At 52.7% G+C, this 18,549-nt stretch overlaps 1 protein-coding gene across 1 annotated transcript; it reads left to right on the top strand.

The window, feature by feature from the left end:
* The first annotated feature begins 12,777 nt into the window (after positions 1-12,777).
* Positions 12,778-18,090, top strand: LRATD1 (LRAT domain containing 1). The gene is made up of 2 exons (XM_084900879.1): positions 12,778-13,008; positions 13,978-18,090. Exon 2 carries the CDS (start codon positions 14,014-14,016, stop codon positions 14,923-14,925), a length of 912 nt encoding a protein of 303 aa, XP_084757005.1. The 5' UTR covers positions 12,778-13,008; positions 13,978-14,013; the 3' UTR covers positions 14,926-18,090.
* The last annotated feature ends 459 nt before the right edge of the window (positions 18,091-18,549 follow it).

Below are 18,549 nucleotides of genomic sequence, written 5' to 3' on the forward strand. Positions count from 1 at the left end.
GGAGGGGGGGTGAGGCATGAACCTCCAATGAGATTAACAAAACAAAAAAGAAAGAAAATAAAAAAGAACTGATTTGATATAAAATGAAAGGCTCTTATGTATTCATCTACGTTTGTTGTTTTTCTTTCTCCTTGTGCATTTGTTACATTGCTTCCTAAACTAATTACCTAATTACAGAGGGTGAAAGCATTTAAAGGATTAAAGTGTGTTCCCTCACATGTAATGTGGAGGAAGCGATGCTTATTAATTGCTCCACTGAAAAATGCTCCAATCCCCCCTTTTTCAGCTGCTGAGTCATTCACTAATCAGCCCCTTCCACCCACGTGCTTAACTAGCGCTAATCCCCCTCCCCCAGGTACCACTAAACACCTACCATCCTTTATTCTAAGCCTTTTAATTAATCACATTGGCGGTCATGTGCTGACCCTCTTCCCTCCCGCATGCCATTCCTGCCATTTCCTGGGGGAAGGACCAACAAGAACACACATTTCTAGCAATGGCTGAGAGGCACTTTGTAAGCAATTATTCCTTTAACATTGGAGTTGCCAACACCACTTCAGACAGGAGGGGTCAAATGTGGCTGTTTTTATGGTGACCTACAGATACAGCTGGCATTTGAATCCTGCTCTGTGGAGAGGAGGACCAGAGTAAACACAGGGAGAACCTACTGCTGAGACATGGACTCTGCCAGTGGGAGGTCCCTGTAGATGATTTAGGGAGGAATTGGGGAAATAAGTTGGGAAGGAGCCAGGGTCCCGCCAGAGGAAATACATGGATGGGCTTCAGCAGCTGAAGGGATGGGATCTGGACAGCAGGTCCAGCAAGGGGGCAATTCGTGACTTAGGGAGGGTCAGGGAGGGAGCCAGGCAGGAAGCAGAACCAGAGTAGCACAGAGAGCAGGCAGGTCTAGGAGACAGCCATTTGTGGGCTTTGCAAAGAGCGAGGAAGGTCACCTTGCTCCCTGGGTAGGGATGTCTGCCACCAGAGCTGGCTTGTGGCTGAGCTCCCAGGAACCTTCTCTAGGTCTGGCTAAGCATCATTAACGGAATTTTCTGGAATGAAGAGTTAGCATATATGCCTAAGGTTTTAAGTAACTCCTATGATTTAGTTAGCATGTTGACTCAAATAAATACAAACTTTAACGAAATCATCCCCTATATTATCATTGTGTTTTAAAGCTAGGGCAAAGAAAATAAAACATTTGAAAAGAGAATGATGGCCCTAACTGGTTTAGCTCAGTAGATAAGAGTGTCGGCCTGCAAACTCAAGGGACCTAGGTTGGATTCCGGTCAAGGGCATGCACCATGGTTGTGGGCACATCCCCAGTAGGAGGTGTGCAGGAGGCAGCTGATTGATGTTTCTCTTTCATCAATCTTTCTAACTCTCTATCTCTCTCCCTTCCTCTCTGCAAAAAAGCAATAAAATATATTTCTTAAACAACTAGAAAAGTATGTTAAAACAAAATGCTACCCCACAAAAGATAGAAATCCACAACCAATTACCAAAGCTCCATAGCATATCTCAGGGTTTTGGGTTGGGCTGAAGTGGCATGACTCCATGACTCTTTTTACTCTAACAACAAGGAGGCTGGCTTGTGTGACCTTCCAGGAGGGCCTCCATAGAGCAGCAATGCTCGTGGCTGAAAGGAGTCATAGTGCACTGAGCAGCAAGCACGCCGTTGCCCACACACGGTAAGATTGCCCTCACAGGTCAGCCTAAGCCACTGCCCTTCCCTTTGTATTTCTAGGGGTGGGAGAGGGGAAGGAATCACTCTGCTTAAATTGCAAAAACTGGATTTGAAATGTCCTACCCACTCTGCTGTGTCAATTATCCTCACGCGTGCCCTTCAGAAGCCAGCTTAGAAACCCCCAGCCCCAAAGACTTTCCAGCTAAGACCTGCTGATAACACACTTTTATAACAATGGCAGCTACTACCATTTCCAGAGATGTGCCCAAGGGCCTCCAAAACACACCTCCAGGCCTACAGCTAAGAAAACTGGGGGCTGGACCTTCCAACACATTAAGGTACTGATCTGCCTGCATGTCCATTATTCATGGCATATTTCTCACCCTCAGAAGGGCAGAATCCCTTGTCATTTCATCTTTGGTTTTATACCCTGTAGTGTTGGCCACATGGCAAAGACCTAATAATGTCTGGTAAAGAAAAAGTGCAGGGGAGAAAGAAAAGAGAGGGGAGGGGGAGAAGGAGAGAAAGGAGGAAAGAAAAGAAACAAGACTCAATAGAAACACATTTTCCACTGGCAGAAAGACCTGGGGATCAAATTGCAACTCTTCGCTAGCACAGCCACCGGTGAAGGCGCCTCTTCCCGCCGGGAACCACGTTAGCCTGTGGGTCTGACTGTGAAATGAGGGGTAGGCTCCTGACTGGCTTCAGTCCGCAGGACACCTGCCCTGTACGAACACTTCCTCAATGCTTACTTGTTGACAGGCGCTTCACATGCTTCGCGTACACTGAGACATTCACACTTGAAAACTGCAATAAACATGGACACAGGGAGATGTATAAACAGTGAACGTTTAATGACTAATCAGAGAGTGATTAGCAACATAAATACATCCATGTTTAAGTAAAAAAGAAACAGCCCTGACTGGTGGCTCCGCTGCAGGTTCTACAGGTTCAATGACTGGTCAGGATACATACCCAGTTGTGATTTAATCCCCTTTTGGGACTCATATGGAAGGCAACCACTCTCGATCTCACTCTCCCTCTCGTTCTCTCCCTTCCTCCCTCCCTTCCTCTCTCTCTCAAAATTAAAAAGAATAAAGTAGAAATACTATTTTTCAACCATAACCAGAGGGAAGGGTTCCTTCCCTCCTGCTAGCCCAGCAGAAACCACTGTGCTATTGTCATGATAATAACGTTCTTGCTTTTCTTTCCTTTTCACCTTCTGCACCCATGCATTCTCACCTAACTATTCCTGCTCCCTAACTAGGTCTGCCTTAGGGGCCTCTGCAGTACCCAGCTCAGGGCGGTGGTGCCCACAGGGGGAAAGAAGCAGAGCAGTCTCTGAAGTCCGGTGAGGGGCTGGGAGCTGTGCAGCACATATGGACCTGACCACAGTCTTGGCCCAGAGCTCCGGACTCACAGCTGCTGAGGAGCTCACATTAAAGCTCTCAGAGCCGGTGTCACCTCTGGGAGAGCACAGTGGGGCTCCTGCCTGCCCTGGCAGCGGGCCTGCGTCCCAATCAAGGCCACTCCACTCAGCACAAGGCCACCCAGGCGCCTCCATGCCAGCGTAAGGCACCATTGCTGGAGGGTCCCGGACACTGGGTCATATGTGAACTAGCCCTTTGTTTCAAAACCTTCTTATATCTCCAGGACAGGCAGAATCCAGAAACCACCCTCTCAAACTCCTACAATTGGGAAGAGCAAGAAACTCGAGCTCAGAGGGGAGGTGAGTCGTTCAAGGTCACACGCTGTGATACCGCTCAGGCCCTAACGAGGACAGAAAAGTAAAACTCCTTTCATCCCCTAAGCTCCAGAGCGCTCAGGCCTGATGTTTTCACTTGCTGTTCTGGCTGGCCAGCCCAGTTGGTTCGTACTCTGTTTTGATGAGGTTCTGGGAAGTACGCCAGCTACCTCGAGGGATTTAGATAAAGCCAACAGAAAGAGCTTCACTTTTTCCCCCTGAGCCCAACTTTGAGGCCAGAGTCGAGTGATCCTGGCAAGGGTAGGGGGTCACTGTCCCCGTAACCACATGGATGGCCAGATACCGTAATAACCAGCTGACACTCCCTGAAGCCTTTGTGCAGGAGTCTATGGTTTACAAAGTGCCCTCACCCAGGTGATCTCGGGTGACCCTCATAAGACTTCCCTGGCAGGCAAGAGATGGGGCTGGTCATGTTAATCCTGGTTTTAAAGGAAGACACTGAGCATTTGTCTCAGGTAATCAGACTAGCGGAGCTGAGGGGACCCACTATTTCATCACCAGACTTGGTGACAGGCGAGATGAGACCCTGGAGTCAGTGACCCGTGCTTCATCCTCACTCCATGATCACATGAACCTGACAGATACCACAAACAGCTCCAATGATGAACTCTGTATCTCAGTCATCTCACAATCATCTTTATAGGCCCCCAACACTGAAGGATCTTGGGGCGGTGGGCATAATTTGACTTAAATACAATTTTACCAATAAAGAATGTTTGGCATCATAACACTCAGTCAAGTGTAGCATTTTTCTGAGATAATTCAGGCTGTCCTTGCCTTCTAGTATGGTATCTCCATCGATGTGTGTCAGTAGCATATTTGAGCAACAAGTAATCACAAATTAACTATTTCTCTCCTTTTGTGGATCAAGAAGCACAAAAGGCTGAGGACAAGACAACCTTCCCCAGTTGACAGAAGTCGCTGGGAGATTGGGGACAAGTAACAAATCTCCTGAGCTCCAGTCTATTTCCCTTCCACCTACCCACCTGTCCCAACCCCCTGTCTGCCACTGAATATCTCCCACCTATGCATTCTCTCGCGATTCAGAGCAAGCATTTCCCATGACCTATCCCAACTATGGATGTGTCTTGTTTATTGTAGCATCATCTCCCTAAGCCCCATCTCCTTCAACAACCCTTCCCCTGACACCCCCCTCTCTGCGCCTGGGGCCCTCACCTGTAAAACACAAGTATAAGCCAAGGTCCTCACACTGTGGGGACCTCTAAATTGGTATGCGAATGGGAGAGGTCATTATCAATAGGTAGCCTTGGATTTGCATTCCATGCAACTGTGCCTCAGGTCTCCATCTGTGAGGGGAGCTAGCGCTGTCAGGACCTAGCCCGGAGTGATACTGGAAAGGCGTGTGCAGAAGGCAACCTCTCCTGGCCCTTTTCTGATGAAATGCTGTACAGCTATCAATGTCCTCATCAACGAATCATTAGTGTCCCACTGATCTGCATGAGTCCTTTTATTTACTCCCCTAGCATCCATTTTGCACGTACTGTGTACCCAACACCGTGAGGAGAGGCAGAGCTGGTCCCTCCCTTCAGGAGCAGACAGTTCCCAGAGAAAATGACACAGACCTACAGACAGACTGCCTGGCCCTCAGAGAAAACAGGCAAGCCTGTCAGGGAGGATAGTAAAGTAAGGCCTCCTTCTTAGATTAGTCCATTAGAAAGGAGTTCCTACTGCTTTGAGATGAAACAAAATAAGAGAACCAAGAATAATTAGAATTAGCCAAAACCAGTTTGGCTCAGTGGATAGGGTGTCAGCCTGTGGACTGAAGGGTCCCAGGTTCGATTCTGGTCGAGGGCATGTACCTTGGTTGTGGGCACATCCCCGGTGGGGGTGGAGGGGTGGGGGGGTGGTGTGTGTATGCAAGAAGCGGTTGATTGATTATCTTCTCTCATCAATGTTTCTAACTCTCTATCCCTCTCTCTTCCTCTCTGTAAAAAAAATCAATAAAATATATTTTTTTTAAATGAAAAAATAAAAATATTTAGAATTAGACTCTTTCTCCAGGACCCTCCCACAATCAGCACAAGAGAATCCGGGCCCAGCAGGCAGTTTCCTTTCTGGAAAGCTCCCCTGCTGGATGGGCCACAACCAACGGCCCCTCCTCTGCCCAGGGCTCTGTCTGTCCCGGCGCTGGTCCTTCTGCTCCTTCTCGTTGTCTTACAGTGGTTTGCAAATCTATCTTTGCTCCCTTTCCAGTCCGGACAGACATTAGCTGTGCCCTGCTCCTGCCTCCCCCTCCTTTTCCCTTCACTCACTTAGAGCCATTGCACAGAGTCACCTCCTGACAAAGGGCAGGCTTACCAGTTTTCACAATCTGGCTCCACTCTCTCCGTGCCGCTCTCATTCTTCTGTGAGGGGCCCCTTTAAGACAGCTCATCTCATGGGATGAGGTGCAAACAGGTTCACTCCATCCTTTAGAGCTGCAGGGAAGCTGTGGAGAGGCCCCAACTGTATTTTAAAAACAATCCTCATCACTCCACGCAGACACTAAAAAGCAGACACTATAATCACACACACACACACACACACACACACACACACACACACACACATGGAGAGCCTGGTCAACATGATGGAGCAGGTGTGTGGCCTAAGCTTCAGTGCGCCCGTGCCCGGTGGTGACCCATTTCTGCAGCCATCAGCCACTCAGGGCAATTTGTAGTCCCCACTGAAGACTCGGTGTCCTGGCCCCGGGCTCCTCCTTCCCTCTCCCACTCCTCACCAAAGCGGTATGGAATGCTGGCATCCATGGATGCTGACTCATGGATTCATGCCAATCTGGTCTCCTAAAAAGCTCTCTAAACTATCTGGGGCCCCCTCTCTTTGGTGCCCTGATTCAATAGGTGCTGAATGGAGCCCAGGAATGTGGGATTGGAGGATGGTCTCTGATTGATTCTCATGTGGACTCCTCGTGGACTCCAATGTGAGCTCAGATGCTGCCTAATCCACATGATAAACAGAGGACCCAGAAGAAGGCATGTGCGATGCAAAGCCACCCAGAGAGTCCATGGCTAAGCAAGGAGCCAAGTCTCCTGATTCCCCCTCCAGGTCTAGCTCCCTGCCCTCTCCCCCCTTAGGACAACAGTGTTGACAAATGGAAAGAAAACAAAGTCTTCTTGTTCCTCAGCCTGTCTCTCTCCCTCCCTTCCTTCCAGAAAGAGCCCTCAGCAGAAAAAAATAATAATAATATTGCAAATCCTTATAAGCATACACTTTCCAAAATCAGAAGAATTCGGTTTCAACATGCAACTTGCATTTAAACACAAGAAAACAAAAACACACCAGAAAGTGCTATGGTTCCAATTGTCTATTGAAACCAGCCTTATGAATTACCTGAGCGATTCCGCCTGTACTCCAACCTGGGGGGAAGATGGCTGGAGTGTTTTATAAATAGCTACTGTCATCCAGACGGAATTTCTCCTGTGCTTTTCAATCATGTATTATTATTGGTAATATTTCTAAAATCACTTTGGAGATCATAAACTTGAAAAATCACAGTCTCATGGATGCACGGGGTTTTATGACAAAATAAATACAGGGCAGGAGGAAATTGTGAGTGTCTCATTTTAGTTAAAATATCTCATTTTGACGAAGGTCCTCCAGGGCAGGAAGCAATATATACACATTTCCAATTGGTGGTGTTACCTCAAAACAGAGATGTGAAGGGGGAATGCAATAAAGGATTGTGTTGTACACACGGGGGAAAGTGGGCCCAGTCAACACCTAGCTACACTCTGGCTCCGGCCAGCATTCCCACGTCCCTTAAAAAATAATAATAATACAAGTACAAATTTACTTCTTCTACCAAAGGACTTTAGTAATCAGAATGAGAAAGTTTAATTTTCTGTATCTCTCTTCTACCCATAAATGCAAAGGGGAATTCAGGGGGATATGACTAGCAGAGATTCTGAAGTTCAGGTATCATTTCATTTAGTGCTCACTGAAAAACCAGGAAAATGCAAGTCTATAGTCGGGTTCAAGCAAGGCACCAGCACTCACTTAGCTGTGTGGGCGCCTGGGTTATGGAAACTGTGAACAACCGGAGAGACTAGCTATGCAGACCTGTGCGCAAGGAACGCTGTACTAACTATACAATTGTGGGGAGAAATCTAGATTTATTCCAAAATAAAAAAATTTATTTTTAAAAAATGTAATGAACAGCTCTGGCCAATTATGTTCAGTGGTAAGAGCATCAGACCAAGGGCTGGTTTGTGGCTCCAGTCCCTCAACAACTATTGGGTGAGATTAGGAGTGGGTCCCGCCCCTCAGCACCCATTGGGTGATGTTGAAAATGGGACCCGCTCCTCAACTCCCTTTGGATGAGGTTAGCAGTGGGACCAGCCCCTAAACTGCCATCAGCTGAAGTTGGCCGTGGAACCTGCCCCTCAGCAACCATTGGCTGAGATTGGCCTTGGGACCCGCCCCTCAATTACCATTGGCTTAGGATGCCTGTGGGACCAACCCCTCAAATACCATTGGCTGAGGTTGACAGAGGGACCCGCCCTCAACTACCATTGGCCTAGCTTGGCAGTGGGATCAGCCCCTCAACTACCATTTGCTGAGATTGTTAGTTGGACCCGCCCCTCAGCAAACATTGGCTGAGGTTGGACATGGGACCCGCCCCTCAGCTACCATTGGCGGAGGTTGGCAGTGGGACCGGCCCCTCAACTACCATTGGCTGAGGTTGGCAGAGGGACCTGCTCCTCAACTACCATTGGCTGAGGTTGGCAGAGGAACCCTCTCCTCAACCACCATTGGCTGAGGTTGCCTGTGGGACCTGCCCCACAGCTACCATTGGCTGAGGTTGGAAGTGGGACCGGCCCCTCAACTACCATTGGGTGAGGTTGGAAGTAGGACCCGCCACTCAACAACCATTGGGTGAGGTTGGAAACTGATCATGCCCTTCAACAACCATGGGTGAAGTTGGAAGTGTGAGATACAAAAGTCTTCTCCTTTTGTACATAGGGAGACTCCCTCTGTGCACCTGTCAGTGCCAAGCTCGCTGACCCAGATGCCTGTTCCCCAGCCATGTCCTCACCTATGAACTCTGTCCCTGGCCTGTTTTCCAGTATAAACTGGCACCATGGGGCAGGAGGGCCTTCCTAGCCACTTCTAACAGGAGGGCCCCTTTCTGACCTGGTCGTGTAGGTCTGTGTTCCATGTTACAGCACCAAACCACGGTGAGGTTTCCTGAACACATTGAATTGTTCATGATTAGCATTGTCTATTCGCTGCTCCTTTTCACGGAAAGACTCCGCTCTTTCTGTTCAGAAACATTAGAGTCATGCAAAGCCTCTCTGTGAGACCACCTCCTGAGTTCTCCCATGGCCAAGAATTTCCTGCTTGGTGCTTGCTTTTATATGTTCGTTTATTGCTTCTATGTGTCTGCAGAGGGCTATATCCGGGCCAACACTCCACGTACAATGTGGGCCCTGCTGAGAACAGGGAACGTGTCCTCTTCACCTTTGACTCCCCAGGCCCCGAGCCCTGTGGCAGGTCAGAGTATCAGCTCAATGAATTGTGAGCATACGTGGAGTTCACATAATGCACATTAGCTAAGCTATACCCTGGGTCTGATCTCCAGGCTCAACACTATGTGCTCCAATGGAATAATAAAGAATAATAAAGAATAAAGAATATTACAAAGGAGGAATATGGCAAATGCCATGGAGCCAGTAGGACAGATATCTGTAATCCTACCTAATAGTTATGAAGACCTTCTTCTGGACCAGATGTTGTGCAAGGTGCTGTAAATATAGTATCTCGCTTAATACTCGTCAAAACCCCTTAGGGAACACTGTTACCGTGCACATTTTACAGATGAATGAACCAGGCATTTTCCCCAAGGCCACGTGCTGGCGATGGTGGAGCCAGATCTGAATCCAGACCCTGGGAAACAACCCACACATTAGAGCTGCCCTATGAGAAGAGGGCAAGCTTGGGTATCAGGATCAAAGGCCACGACACAGATAGCAATTAGGACAGCATTAAAGCAAGAGCGACGATGGGGGCCTGAGAACACCCATTCCTACGCTCCTCGCCCTTGGTCGTTTGGAAGCAGGCGGAGCATGTTCGTGGTATGTTAAGTACATGTTTTTAAATAGAAACCATCCTTCATTAACTGTGTGCTATGTCAGTAGTTAGATTGAATCGTTTGACAACTGGAAAATAAATAAATAGCTCATTGCGATAAACATAGGCCTGGGCAAGGAAAACAAAGTGAATCAGCACCGGCGCCAAAGGAACGCCTCACAGAGCAAGGGAAATGCAAACCAAAGCTAATACTTGACGGTCCTTTTTCCAGTAAGCACCTTTCCTTTTTTTTTTTTTTTTTTTTTTTTTTTACTAAATTCTAAAGTGTCTCTGCCCCTGTTATTATAAGTGTGCCACAGAAGCCCTGCCCTCTGGCAGAGGACTAGGGGAATGTCAGTGGGAGGGGAGGATGACTAGAGGAAAGAGGGAAAGGAAAGAGAGAGAGAATTCCGCCCATTGCCAGGAGCTGTTGCTATCCATTGGAGGGTATTCAGTGCCTGTGTATTAAAGTCCCGCTGGGGGCCAAAAAGAGCCCAGTGCTGGGGATCATGGCGGGAGCACCGCAGTCCCTCCTCCTAAGAGCTCCCCGGCCTGTGGTGGATATTGACAAGGAACTCCAACCCCAACTCAATCTGAAAGGACAGATGCAGTGGGAGCAGCCGGGAGTGAAGGAGGCTGCCCTGAGGAAAAGAAATCTACATGAAATCTGCCCCGGCAGCATTGGGGGGAACCATCTTAGCAGAGGGAACAGCAATACGCAGGAAAGAGCACCGGGTCAGCCCACATGGCTCAGTGGCTGAGCGTTGGCCTAGGAACCAGGAGGTCACAGTTCAACTCCCAGGTTGTTAAAACAGAATTATAACCAGCTGGCTTCCAGAGTTTGCTTTTGATGAATCTATTCTGCTTTTGTTGATACTGTGTTTTTGTTTCGTTTTCTTTTTTTTTCTTTTTTTCCAGTGCAAAAGCAGGCAGGAGGGGGTAAGAAATAACAAAGGAATGAAACAATTAGCAAACATTATGTTGTGATGAAAAGAGAAGTTAGGCTTATCGCCAACCTTCAGCTGACTGGCCTATTCCTTCCTTCTTTGTGGTAATTGCCAAAAGACTACAAAGAGCAGGTGCATTCTCCTTCGTTTACGTTTAGCTCCTCTTTCCAGAGTCTCAGAGTCAAGGTGCTCCCTGCCTTCTACTTCAAAGCGGGGAGGGATGTCAGGGCAGGCACTGTCCCTGGTGATCGCTCAGGCAGTAAGCCTTTTATCCCGCAGGCAGGGGGGTGGGAGGAGGAGATGTGGAAAGTTGCATGTTGATGTTTGGACCTTCTGGCGCTGTGTTTGGAAGCCCTGGAAATGGCGTGTGTTGATTATCCTCAAGAATGCTGAGAACAGCCTGTTCTTCTGTCGCCAGGAGCGGAGTGAGATAGCACAGGTAGGTCAGGACACAGCCTCCCAAGCAGATGCTTTGTAAATGTTTGTACAGATTGCATCTGTCTGTGGACAGAGGGGTTTTTAAAGTTATCTCCCAATAAACTGAGCTGGTTTCAACGAGTTCCTCTCGGACACCAGCAATGAGCTCTCAGACCCTCTCTCCCGAGACCCCGGAAGTCCAGGTCATAGCCAGATCCGTAATGGACTTCTCGATCTGTGAAGCCATCTGCTCAGTTCTCTTGACTTCAGGGCCAAAATAAGCTGTTCATTATTTACAGAAAATATAGAGAAAGAGATAATTTTTTTTTTTTTTTATGATCAGCACAACTTGTGCTCAGTTCCAAGGATGGCAACTTACATTCTCAAAAGTGAGCCCCCTCTGGAGGAGAGAAGATAAAATCCTTTGCTTAACCCTCTGAGCACAGCGCCTAGCCACCTGCCCATGGTCAGCCCCCGGGGGCTGTTCCCGTTTTTATTGTTGCTGCTGGAGCCTGTTGGCCTGGCACCGTGAAAGGGGCCCAGGATGCCAAGTTGTGTGGAGCACAAGCCGCTGCACAAGGCGCTCACTGTGTGAAGAGGAAGAGAGTCAGCACAGGTTTGCACTGTGCCAGGCTGAGACCAAGAGCGGGAACCAGCCCTGAGGGCACAGGGCAGAAGCCGGCTCTCTCTGGGAAAGAGGGCGCATGCACCAAAGCCGCTGCAGCCAGTCTTCTTGAAAGGGCGACCAGACGCCTAAGCACTCTTTAAGGCTGAACTTGGCAAGCTTTTATAAACTGTCCGTCTAGAATCTCATCTGTATGAAAGTTCCCTTCCGGCATCCAGTGGCCACCCAGAGCACACTCATTCGTGAACGCTCCACCCAGAAACGCAATCATTCATGACTGCTGGACCCTGTCCTCGCGCAAAAGTTAAGGAAACTTCTTTAGCAAAGATGGCGCTGGGCTGCAGAAACACTCTGACGTCCTACTAGGCATTGGTGTGTTCCCTTTCACAGACAGGAAGGCTGGCCAGGGCTCAGACTCCTATGCGTTTCACACAGAGCTCCTTCAACCCAGCGCAGATGCCTGGGAGGAGCCTGCCCTCAGAGGTGCAATTTCTTTTTATTTATTTAATTGATTGATTAATTTTTATTTTTATTGATTATGATATCACATAATTGTCCTCATCCCCCCATTCTCATCCCAAACTCCTCCCCACATATGCCCCCATCTCCCTGTTGTCCATGGCCACTGGCTAGGCCCATATGCATGCACACAAGTCCTTTAGTTGATCTCTTCCCCTTACCCCCACCCTCCCCTGCCTTCCCTCTGAGGGTTGAAAGTCTGATTGCTGCTTCTCTTTCTCTGGGTCTGTTTTTGTTCATCAGGCAAACGCACCTGGCAGGGACAGGTCTGGGGGACCAGGACCAGCCCGGGGCCTTCAGGAACCCAGGCTCCCTGTGACCCAGCAGGACACTGTGGTTCCAGGCCACCGGCTGCCCTCAGGGCCTGGAGCGCACCGGGTACCTCCCCCATCCCCAGCTTCCTTGCTGGAGCCTCCCTGTCTGAACACACACCGCGGGGACCCTGCTCCCGGTCACAGTGGGGTGTTGGGGGCGCTGGAGCCGGGGGCGCGGGGCCCTGCGCGCAGAGGCACCCGCTGAGGCACCCAGTCCCTCCGCGCTCCCGCTCCCTCGCCCCCGGTTCCCCGAGTGGTGCGCGCCCCGTGCGTGGGGTTCTGGGCGGGGAGGGGCGGGGCGCGCGCTGGAGCCCCGCCCTCGCCCGCGGAGATTGGCAGACCTCGGGCGCCGGCCCCAGCCAATGAGCGCGTCCCGGGGCGGGCCCTGGCAGCCGGGCTCCGGCTACTTAGCGCCGCCGCCTCCGCGGGGCCAGAGGCAGCCGGGACCGAGCCGGGGAGCGGGCGCCCAGCCCGGCCGACCCGCAGGCGGAGGGGCTCCGAGCCGGCGCCCCACGCACGGCCCGTCCCGCGCGGGGCACCGCGGAGCCGCCCGGGACCCCCCGCCGCCGCCGCCGCCTCCGCAGCGCCCATGGGGACCCGGAGACTTTGAAGGAGTTTGGGTTCCGGGAGCAGGGAAATCACGGGTACGGAAAGGCGTTCTCCTTCGCCTGGGAGACGCTTTCTCTTCGATGGTTTGGACCCTGCGCCCGGTAGGAGGGAGAGGGAGGGGGGCTGTCAGGGGGCTCCCCACGCGATCCACACGCACACGCGTGCACCGAACCGGCTCCCCCTGCCTTCCCTTCCTCCCTCTTTGTTCGGTGGTTTTAGACCGAGCAGCCTCGCCTGAGCGGCCGGACCCCCCGGACCCTCCGGACCCCCCGTGCCGGGGAGCAGCCGGGGAGCAGCCGGGGAGCAGAGCAGCCGGGGGAGCGGGGGACGGAGCGCCGTGGCCAGAGGTGCCCGCGCCCGGGTGCAGGTGGGCGGGGAGGCGGGCGAGCACGCGTGGGCCTGGGACTGTGCGAGCGCGGGGGTCCGAGTGCGCCCTCGCGGAGGTTTGCCTTTGTGTGCGAAGGTGGCACCACCGCGCCGGGGTGCCAGCCTGTGTCTGGGCTCCGAGGGTGCCCAGGGGAGGTGGCGGGTGTGGAGGAGGCGCCGGGACTGTGTCCCATTGTCATTGTGCGGGGCGCCGGCGGGGAAGGCGTGCGACCCGGTGCGAATGGAGAGGTGGGCTGGAGAGGGCGGGGACCAGCACGTGAGCCCGCTCCGGGGCCTCGGGCGCCCCTTCTCCCTGCCGATGGGTCCCTCCACCCTTTCCTGGGGGTCGGTCTTCAGCGCTGCCACCACCACCCACCCACGCTGTCCTCCCCACTGGGACCCCGCACGCCCTGCAGCCCGTGCGAGTTGCACCCAGTCAGTGCCCGGAAGGAGTCCCAGGCTGTCCGCGGCCGGTGACTTGGGTGCCAGGCCTGCCCCCTGGGGAGACACCAGAGATCGGCAGCGACTGGAGAGAGGTCCCCTGGGCGGGCGGGCAGGTCCCAGGGGCACCACCGATCGTCCCCCCGGGGAGGGCGCACCCAGCCTCTGACCGCGCCTCTGCTCCTCTGGCCCCGCAGGTCCCCGCTCCGGCCCCCGCCTCGCGTGCGTCCTTGATGGGCAACCAACTGGACCGCATCACCCACCTCAGCTACAGCGAACTGCCCACGGGGGACCCCTCGGGCATCGAGAAGGACGAGCTGCGGGTCGGGGTGGCCTACTTCTTCTCGGATGAGGAGGAGGACCTGGACGAGCAGCGCGGCCAGCCGGACAGGTTCGGAGTGAAAGCGGCGCCGCTGGCGGGGTGCGCGCCCTGCCCGGAGAGCCCGGGCCGCCACCTCCACCTCCACCCGCACCCCCACCACCTGCTGCACCAGCTGGTCCTCAACGAGACCCAGTTCTCCGCCTTCCGGGGCCAGGAATGCATCTTCTCCAAAGTGAGCGGCGGCCCGCAGGGCGCCGACCTGAGCGTGTGCGCCGCCAGCGCGCTGCCCGCGCTCTGCGAGCCGGGCGACCTGCTGGAGCTGCTGTGGCTGCAGCCGGCGGCCCGCGAGCCGCCCGCGCCCCCGCACTGGGCCGTGTACGTGGGCGGCGGCCAGGTCATCCACCTGCTCCGCGGCGAGATCCGCCAGGACAGCCTGGGCGCGGCGGGCGCGGCCAACGTGGGCCGCGTGGTCTCTAGCTGGTACCGCTTCCGGCCGCTGGGCGCCGAGCTGGTGGTGCAGAACGCCTGCGGCCACCTGGGCCTCCGCAGCGAGGAGATCTGCTGGACCACGTCCGAGAGCTTCGCCGCCTGGTGCCGCTTCGGCAAGCGCGAGTTCAAGGCGGGGGGCGAGGCGCCGGCGGGGGCGCCGCCGCCGCAGCAGCAGTACCACCTGCAGGTGCACCTGGGCGGCGGCAAGGTGCACAGCGCGCGCTTCCCGCGCCTGGAGGACCTCATCCGCGAGCGGCGCCGCATCGACGCCAGCGGCCGCCTGCGGGTGCTGCAGGAGCTGGCCGGCCTGGTGGACGAGGACGACAAGGAGTAGCCGCCGGGCCGCCGCCCGCGCCCCCGTGCCCCCGCGCCAGCCTCCCTCCCCGCGCCCGGCTCCCGGCCGAGGATTCGCCACCTCCGTCCTCTCTGCACCTGCCGCCCCCCGGGGGCCGGGCCCAGGCTGCCTCCCCTGCGCACCCCTCTGGCCAGCGGCCTGAAGTCGCAGGAACCGGCCGGGGACTGGGATGGGACTGGGCTGCGAGGACAGCTGCGCGCGGCCGGGACCCCCCTCCTCCTTGGGGGCGGTAGTCCTGCTGGGAAGCCCCTGTGTTTCCCCCGGAGTGAGAAGGGCGGGAGGGAGAGTGGGCTGAGCGGAGCAGGGACTCGATCGCCCCCACGAGTCTCTGCTCAGGAACGATCTCCCCGCCTAGAGAGAGGCACCATCACCGCCCCCCAAACGCAGACTCACGGGAAGACCTGTGGGAGGCGAGGATGGGTCTTTTCCGGGGCAGATCACTCCGGTGTGGATGTATCCCCCGATTGCAGGATTTCCAAGAAATCGCGCCTGTCCCTTAAGCACTTGTGAATCATTCCACCGGGGACTCCAGGTCACTCCGAGGCCGCCTGGGTGGGAATGTCCAGCTCGCCAGCCCCAGGCTGCTGATTTGGGATTCCAGGCTGAGCTAGGCAGTATTTGTTTCCTATGGTTTCCACCCAGGGAAGCGAACGCCACGCCCTCCCCTCCCCGCATCCCCTGGGAGACCCCAGCCTGACAGCAGGGAGCCCTCCTGGTCCCCCTCATGGAGGGAATGGCCCAGCTAATTGGGGGGGGGGGGGGGAGCGCAGGCCCCGCCCCAGGCAGATTGCTCCCTCCTTGGGCTGCGTTTTAAACATCATCCTGTTTTTAAAGGGATTGGGGAGAGGGGGAGAGGGTCGTGGCAGCGTTCCAGAAACCAGCATTATGACAATGCCATAGCCAGTCTGTTTCCTTTGGCTTTTCCTAAACCTAGAGATCTCAGCAGGTGGGGAAGTTCTCAAAAGGAGGAGGCAGCGCTCCAAGATGTCAACCAAGCATACCGTGTTGATGTTTTTATTGACCATTTTAGCAACAGGCTAATAAAATTTCAAATTGAAATTTTTATTTTCATGGCTTTACTCCATGATCGTTTCAATACTGGGGGCCATTGCAAGCGGACTTAGCTACGAGCATAGCCTTTTCACTCTATTTTTCTCAAATCCTTTGAGAAGTCTGTTTTTGAACATTGTTTCTTTAAACAGCAGCCCTCAGGCCTGGGGGAGGTGCGAACTCATGTGAATGTTGTGCTGGCTTTCTGCCAGCGAAGGGGTTCAGCAGGTTCCATGATGTTCCTTTTCCAGGTGGTGTGAACCATTCCACATTGCCATTTCTGTTCTTCCCCTCTCCCTTCATCTCCTTTTAACAAATGAATCTAGAGTTAGTGGCTTTCCCCCTTCTCTGTGGTGGGTTCTGCAAGGCATTCCTGAAACACCGGGAAAAATTTGTAGGATCTGGACAAACGTGTTTTTCAAAACATTAAGGCTGTGTGAGACCCCTTCCCACCTTCACTCCCTGCTCCGCAGCCCAGCCGATGGACTATCGCTTACTGATTCAGTGCGTGTCCGGCATCCACAGCGCCTGCGTCCCTGTCCGGGGAATTTGTCAAATGATGGTGTTTAGCTAATCGTCGCGAGCAATTGCCTATTGACTGCTGTGATTTAGTCGGACAGCAAATATTGTGGCCAAAGCCAGTTTTCTCGGCATCTCCAAACGAATGCAATAAACACCAGCGGAGGTCAGCTGAGACAAACTGCCTCTTCCGTGGTCCGTGATTGGTTTCTGTTCTGGGTTTGGGTTTTCATCCTGGAGTCATTCCCTGATCTTGAATCAGAAGGTCAGGCCCATGGACTATGAACTAGAGTATTTTTCTTACAGCTATCGAGTGATTTATTTTTTAAGAAAATGTTTTAAATGCATACGCTTTCCTTTCTGCACATACAGTGGCCAAACTTTTGTACTAGCGCACTCCCCTTTGCATGTACTCAAAAATCCTCGAGTCCCTCCCTCTGCCTCTTCCCAATAACAGACGGCCGATCACCACCGCGACCCTGACTGTGTGTGCACACGCCACGTTCTTATGTGCCCTCCTCCTGTACTTGGCTCTCTGCTGCATTAAACACCGTCTTCAGCAATGGCTCCGACAGGATTTCTTGGCATTTTGTCCTCCAGTTGTCACTCAGAGGGTGGGTGGGACTTCAGATTTACTTCCTCTGATGGCACATAACCTGATTTGTCTCTTTAAAATTTTTTATTGATTTCAGAGAGGAAGGGAGATGGAGAGAGAGAGATAGAAACACCCATGATGAGAGAGAATCATTGATCGGCTGACTCCTGCATGCCCCCTACTGGGGATTGAACCTGCAGCCAGGGCATGTGCCCTTGACCAGAATTGAACCTTGGATTCAGTAGGCAGGCTGATGCTCTATCCACTGAGCCAAACTATCAAGGGCTGATTTGTCTCTTAAGAGGATCCCTCAACAGAGGAATGGCTTATCAGCTCTATACTTGCTGAAACTATACTGGAAAAAACAAAAAGTGGGAGGGAGGGTGGCAGCCAACGTAGCATTCAGGACCTCATTGCCTGTTAAGAGTTGAGTTGATGACACTAACAGTAACACACTGGTTGCACAGGGAACGTGAAAAGTTTATAAGGTTGCTCAGAGTCCTGTTGAAATAATCATTGATTATCTGTGGGCCAGTGTTAATAGCAGCCAGTGTCAGAATAATTCTAATCACAGTGCACCGTGGATAAGATATCAGAACACCGTCCAATAGCTTTCTCCTGAAAAACCTGTATGTTGTGAGGGCGGAAGTGATGGCAGTGAAACCAAGAAGCCAGACCTTCCCTCTGAAGGCGGCAGGGGCCCACTGAGCTCTCAGGAGGAGGGGCTATAACGCCTCTGGGTTGTATCAGGTGAGAGAAACGGAGCCTGAAGCCCCCGGCCTGGAGTAGAAGCCAGGCATTCAGTGTGGGTTTCAGCGAGCACCAAGCAATAGAACTTCCCTGGAGCTTGGTGACGCGCTGAGTGAGGCTGAGATGGGGGCTCAGGAAAGACTAAAACTGGCCTTGTACCTCTGCCCTCTCCCCTTTCAGAGCATGCTTCTGACAAAGTAAGTTACTAAATAAATATTTTTCTCCAAGAACTGCATTGCCACACATTTTGTTATTTATTTTTTAAATATGCTGGGGGGGGGGGGGGGGGGAGAGGAGGGCGGCTGAGCATACTCTAAATTTGGGGTGTCGAACTCAATCAGAGAAGGGGCCAAAATCTAAAATCCAGCCTAAATCGTGGGCCGAATGGTTTACTGAACAGTCATAAACTGACAATGTCATAAACGGACAGCGGAGTGCAGTGATGACAGCGCGGTGCGGGCCACATTGCAAGGCCTGGCGGGCTGGATTTGGCCCGCGGGCCTTGTGTTTGACACATGTGCTCTAAATGAACCAGCCTGAAATGCTGTTATTCCCCAAGTGTATTTCTTTGTTTGTTTTTTTTTAAAAGAAATCCTATAGAAGTTACATGTATTGCATTTATTTTTCAAAGAAAAGTATATCAATGAGCCAAATATATATATATATACAGTTCCTCAATATTTAAAATG

This window comes from Pipistrellus hanaki, assembly GCF_964339955.1.
Source record: "Pipistrellus hanaki genome assembly, chromosome: 12".
Lineage (NCBI taxonomy): Eukaryota > Metazoa > Chordata > Mammalia > Chiroptera > Vespertilionidae > Pipistrellus > Pipistrellus hanaki.